This window comes from Fundulus heteroclitus, chromosome 1 (assembly GCF_011125445.2).
Source record: "Fundulus heteroclitus isolate FHET01 chromosome 1, MU-UCD_Fhet_4.1, whole genome shotgun sequence".
Lineage (NCBI taxonomy): Eukaryota > Metazoa > Chordata > Actinopteri > Cyprinodontiformes > Fundulidae > Fundulus > Fundulus heteroclitus.
In genome coordinates this window covers 40,106,331-40,112,952 of record NC_046361.1, presented here as the reverse complement: position 1 = coordinate 40,112,952, position 6,622 = coordinate 40,106,331, and the positions used below count along the sequence as shown (strand labels likewise).

Here is a 6,622-nt window from a genome sequence, read left to right as displayed (position 1 = left end):
CCCTCCAGCTGCTAACCACCGCCTACCCTCGAGAGCACACGGCCGCAGAGTTTCCTTCACAATCCCTCCCCGGTTAGGCCCGCTCGTACTAAATGGTAAGCAGCCTGGCTTCTGAAGACTCTCCCTTGGTTTGTCTTTTAATTAACATCTCCTTTCTCTCTCCTGCAGTTTCCCCAACACTGACGTTCAGACCTCGATCGATTCCACCACCCTATGTTATCCTTGTAGCCTGTAATTAAAATAAAACTTCTTAAACTGTGCTCTGGCTTCCGGATCGTGTCTGCATGTGGGCTAATGTCAGGTCTAATTACCTAAAACATCATACAACACAGGGAAAGAAAGTCACAAAGACAATTAGTATGGTTTGGCTCGCGAGGAGAGTAGGAAGAGACCGTACAGTTACAATCTCCAACCCACTCTGCCGGTCTCAGCGTTCTCCTCAGTTTTATTAAGTTTGGGGCGTTTCCCTAGTTACAGTACTGAGGCTGTACTGAAGGGTGGGGGAACAGATAGTTACAGCCTCAGTTGCCAACAAAGATACACAGCTGAGCAATCACGTCCAGTCAGCACATAATCTTGTAGCTGAGTCTTCTTGTTTCAGGAAGGGAAGAAACAGAGTGTCTTCTGTTTCTTCGTACAGACATGATTAAGCCATCATGTGAGTAATAGGATTATATCAGAAGCTTACATTACTACATCATAACAAGATAAATCGGTTAATGAAGTATAAACATTTATCCCAACAGCTAAGCATATTAAAACCATGACAGTTGATACTATAAATTGTCTGTAAGTATTTTTGTTTGAAAAGTAGAAACAGATTAACAGTTTGAGATGGCCTTGTTTTTTTATTGATCTGTTCATTTTCACTTTCTCAGAAGTTTCATAAGATCCACACAAAAAGCATATTAACATTTTAAGCATGCCTATTTAATGAACACTCTAAGCTGTTATGCAAGCATGTCATTTTATTCCTAAAAAGTAGCATTACTAATCAGATAAATTTGGCCTTTATTTAAAAAAAATCCCAAATTGAATAAGAAAAAGAAAAATCTCTCATAAGGCCAACTATTCCCCTTTAAAGATCCTCTTTCTTCTCCGTATAGAAGATGCTCCCATCTGAAAGTTTCTTCCAACTCAGCTTGAAGCTTTTGTTTTCTTCCTGGTTGACCAGCTTCTGCTGTAACTGAAAGACAATATTATATATATTTGTATTAAAAATTACATGCTGACTATTCAAAATCTCACAAGCAGCAAAAACCTTCCAGATTAATCTAAATCTTATCTGTCGGACAGATTCCAGTTTGTTCATGTTAATAATAAATCTTCCTCAAACTCTAGGGTCACTTGTGGAGTACCACAGGGTTCAGTCCTTGGACCAATTCTCTTTACTATATATATGCTTCCGATTGGCAAAATTATCAGACAGCATGGGATTAATTTCCACTGTTATGCTGATGACACTCAGCTATATTTATCCATAAATCCTGATGAATCCAATCAATTACTTCGACTGCAGTCATGTCTTGATGACATCAAAAGCTGGATGACTTTAAATTTCCTGCATTTAAATTCTGACAAGACAGAAGTTGTAATCTTTGGGCCGGAGTCTTCAAAAAATAAACTTCTTAACCAATCACTTAATCTGGGTGGCATTAACCTGGCCTCTGGTAATAAAGTTAAAAATCTTGGTGTTGTTTTCGACCAAGACATGTCATTTAAATCCCATATTAAACAGGTTTCCAGAGTTTCCTTTTTTCACCTCCGGAATATCGCCAAAATTAGAAACATTCTGTCCAGGAGTGATGCTGAAAAACTAGTCCATGCATTTGTTACTTCAAGGCTGGACTATTGTAATTCTTTACTATCAGGAAGTCCACAAAATGCAGTTTGAAGTCTTCAGCTGATTCAAAATGCTGCGGCAAGAGTTCTGATGAAAATCAACAAGAGGGATCATATTTCTCCAATTTCAGCTTCCCTTTATTGGCTTCCTGTTAAATCAAGAATATAATTTAAAATTCTCCTTCTAACGTATAAAACCCTTAATAATCAAGCTCCATCATATATCAGAGCTCTGATTACCCCGTATGTTCCTAACAGAGCACTTCGCTCTCAGACTGCAGGTCTGCTGGTGGTTCCTAGAGTCTCTAAAAGTAGAATGGGAGGCAGATCCTTTAGCTATCAGGCTCCTCTCCTGTGGAACCAACTCCCAGTTTTGGTCCGTGAGGCAGACACCCTATCTATTTTTAAGACTAATGTTAAAACTTTCCTTTTTGACAAAGCTTATAGTTAGAGTGGCTCATACCCTGAGCTATCTCTATAGTTGTGCTGTGATAGGCCTAGGCTGCTGGAGGACATCAGGGTCTAATTTTCTCACTCTACTGATTTCTACTGTTCTTCAGTCTACTGTTCTCCAGTTTTGCATTGTATTACATTGAAATGACTGTCGTCATTTCAACTTTTAACTTTTTGCTCTCTCTCTTTTTCTTCATAGTAGGTACACCTGGTCTGGCGTTCTGTTAACTGTGACATCATCCAGAGAAGACGGCTCACCCGCTACTACCATCTAATGTAGAACAGATTACTAGATCAATGTGTGCTTCTGTGCCTTTTTGTCTCTCTTGTTGTGTCTCTGTTCTGTCTTCTGTAACCCCAGTCGGTCGAGGCAGATGACCGTTCATACTGAGCCCGGTTCTGCCGGAGGTTTTCCTTCTCGTTAATGGGGAGTTTTTCTTCCCACTGTCGCTTCATGCTTGCTCAGTATGAGGGATTGCAGCAAAGCCATGTGTGGCTCTACGGTTCCCCAGGAGTGAATGCTGCTTGTCGGGACTTTGATGCAATCAACTGGTTTCCTTATATAGGACATTTTTGACCAATCTGTATAATCTGACCCAATCTGTATAATATGATTGAACTTGATTTTGTAAAGTGCCTTGAGATGACATGTTTCATGATTTGGCGCTATATAAATAAATTGAATTGAATTGAAATTGAATAGATTCTGCTCCAAACTAGCGATGTGCTTCTCTTTTCAGCCAATGATATGATGCGGTTCATGCCTATACTTATGCAGCCAACCACTGTCATTAGCAGAACTTTATACGTATGTGCCAATTTTTGGTTCTAACTGTATGCTAAAGACTGAATTAAGAGGTAAATCTTGCTAACCGCACTCTTGTTATGGCAAAACCCCCTGGATGTGGAGCATCCGCTAATCAAGGGAAAGCTAAAAAGAAATGCGGTGCATTTACAATGGAATGGCTGTTGGAGCATGTACAAACAGAAGAACGAGAGGTGAAACTGGGTGAGATTTTTCTCTTTTTCAAATGAGAAAAGGCTGCGCTGGGAAGTATGCTGCAAAGTTAAAGTTGCAAGTGAGTTTTCAGAGGGAAAAGTGTGGACTGAGTGGAAGTTGGACTACCTTAAACGTCACATTCACCATAAAACCCAGTGCAAACCCAGATGCAAGATGATGACATTCTACTCGCCATCAAAATAAATGCATCAATGCTGTCGGTGCTGCAAATCCATGATCACATGACAAAGTATGTGAGTTCACCAGAAAGCTGGCGAAGCAAAAATTCCTTTGAATTTGTGAACTCGACCAATATGAGAATAAAATAAAAGTGCAGAATAAAACTATGCACAGTGTTAAAAATGCACCCTGGCATACTCTGATAATAGATGAGAGCACAGACATAACGGTGCACAAAATGCTAGTCTTGCATATTAAATACAGGGAGGAAAATTATGTCAACTATAAAACTGTTTGGTGACATCATCCAGCTAACAGCATGCACTGCTGCTGACATTGTGCAGGTTATCACCCAGTTCTACTCCAACCATGGAATGGACTTGCAGAAGATGGTGATGCTGACATCTGATGGTGCCTCAGTAATGATGGGACAGCACAATGGAGTTGCAGCATTATTAAAAAGACGAATACCACCCCTAACCGAACAACATTGTGTGGCCCATAGAGAGGAACTGGGCATTGATGATGCCTGGAGAGATGTGCCTTTCATGTGAGATGTGGAAACTCTTCTTAGAACTGTATATTCCACTTTCTCTCGGTCCACTGTGAAGTGGGGCAAAGAGCTGAGTGATTTAATGTAACTGTGATGGAAGGACGCTGCTTTGCAAGAGCAAAGATTGAGAAGTTGCATTCCCAATACTTGAAGGATAAGAAAGATGTGCAGTGGAGTGATTGTGTCAAAGAGCTGATGAGGACATCATCAGCTGATGATATAAACACCAAAGGGATTATTATTTTCATTCGTAAGCTCTGTGATCACATGGATGTTTGTTTTCCTGAAGGTGAATTAAGGGAGTGGTCTGCATTGGACATTGAAGCACTAAGCTCAGACATCAGTTCTGAGTATGGATCAGTAGGCATTGCTACACTGGCAAAGAAATGAGGGCATTCTGCCCCTCATGCTCCGTAGAGACCATCAACAGTGAATATGCTGAGTTCAAGTACATAGTGAAATAAAAACCTAAACAAGGGTCTATCAGCACATTATCAGATATGGTGGCTGCAACACTTAGATGTAAGGAGCTAAAAGAAATCTCACAGCTTCTGGATATTTGTGCTACTTTTCAAGCATCCAGTGCAGATTGTGAAAGAGGCTTTAGTTTGATGAATCGCATCAAAACAGCATCCAGAAATCATCTTGAAGTGGCACATTTGGACCAGCTGATACGCATAAAGTCAACACAAGAAGACGGTTAAGCAATCAACCTGGACAAAGTCTACAACCACTGGAGAAGTGAGAAGGACAGACGATAAAAATAAGGAGAACTTGAAATTTCAGTTCTGTGATGAATTGTGTAGAGATGAACCCAGTGGTCAGCCAGACACGGTTGTAAATCTTTGCAGTTGTTACGGCCAGTGGCCTTTGTCTGTTTTGTTTTGTGTTTCTTTCTTAGTGCAAGTTTGCAGGTGTAGGTGCATCTTCCTGCCAGCTGGTGCCACTGTGGGAACCTCCAGACCTCCAGCCTTCATGTGTCGCTTCCTGGTCTGCCTTCAGCCACTCCCTATTGCAAATATCCTCATCTGGATTGGACGTGACCTGATTGCCCCACCAATCTGTGGAGAGACCTTTTTATTTAAACCCAGCTCTCCCACACAGACAGGGCAGCTGTGTTTTAGAGCAGCTTGCCTCTTTGCTGGGTGGTTTAGCCTGTTGACTGTCAGAACAATATTATTTGTATGTGATACTTTGTGAACCTGCTGACGGTTGTGCTACAAGGTCTTATTCGTAGCTGTCTCTTGAAGGCTTTGTGTAGGCTTTGTTTATCTTGGCTTTTGCCTTTTTTTATTTTGCTTAAGCCTTGATGCTGTTTGCAGCATCAGGACTAGGTTTTGTGGCCTTAAGTCATTGTGGGTTTTTCTTTTGTCATTTGTGTTGTGTCCCTTGGGGGTGTATTTATTGTTTCAACCTCTTTTGTTCATACCCCAAACTGGACAATAAATTACTTTTTTTTTTTTTTTTTTTAAAACCTTCCTGGTTGTGATATTTAAATGCTACTTCCCCTCCCCTAGACGAGTTGGGGCGTAACAGCAGTGTTTATTGAAAAGTAGGTGAGGGAATTGGGCAGGCGAACAGACAGGGTCCAGGCGGCTAAAGGTACAGACTTCGAGAACTGGACAGGCTCAAAAAACAAGAACAAGTTAAATACAACGAAAAGAATGTGAAGTCCCGGCAACAAACAGAAAACTAAGAGGGGTTTAAATAGGCGGACAGACAAGGTGGATGGAAGGGACTAATTAACCAAAACCAGATGGAAATAATTAAGGGGGCAAACAGGACAAGTCTAAAGATAATAAACCAAGACCGAACAGACTAAACAGAAAGGAGCTTAACTTAACCAAATAATAAACAGAAACCAGAACAGAAACCAGAATATTACAAGTTCAGATTCTTCTGGATTCTAGTGTTATTAAGACGTTTTATTTGTGGATATTGATCATTAAATGTTGTTAATAAGTTAAGAGTTGTAGAAATGCTGGCATAAAACTGGGATAATATCACAGAATCTTTTACTTCCTCTTCTATTCTACCTCAGTTTTTGAAAAGCAACTATAACTTCCTTATTCTATTAGCACATGCCTGAGGACTAGAGAGAGAGAGATTTACAGTACCGCATGCTTGTGCTAAATGTCATTGCACAAAATGTAAATATTTTAATGGCAATAAAATTCGAACTTTGAAAGATGTACATGTCTCTCAGTTCTTCCTTAGCAGGACCCCTACTCTGACATAAAATATACTATACAGCTCATAAAAAAAGGTTTTGTCTTTTTCAGATGATCGGGATATATCAGTTGTATCTAAACTAAGTAATCTAAAACAAACAATTGCTTTAATTTGATTATTTTAAGACATGTACCAGTAACTTGTTATAATCTTATAAGCTCAGGTTTTTGACAGACGTAACATTGACATAGCCTCAGTGCACGTGCAATGTTGTTCACAGAGGTCAAGTGAATGCTCAGGGAGTTTGTGTTTGCTCAGACACATGGAAAATTAGGGCAACTTTGCCTGTAAGTAGTTGTCCCAGGGCCACTATTTATTATCATTAACACAGTTTATCCAGGAGGAAAACTTAAAAACTAAAA

The 6,622-nt window shown here is 40.0% G+C and overlaps 1 protein-coding gene across 1 annotated transcript in view; it reads right to left on the bottom strand.

Moving 5' to 3' along the window:
- Positions 1 to 1,078: 1,078 nt before the first annotated feature.
- Positions 1,079 to 6,622, bottom strand: part of LOC118556947 (macrophage mannose receptor 1-like) — a 21,105-nt gene continuing 15,561 nt past the window's right edge. Inside the window, exon 5 of the mRNA XM_036125887.1 lies at positions 1,079 to 1,186. Coding sequence (XP_035981780.1) covers positions 1,079 to 1,186 — 108 coding nt within the window. The remainder of the gene's footprint in view (positions 1,187 to 6,622) is intronic.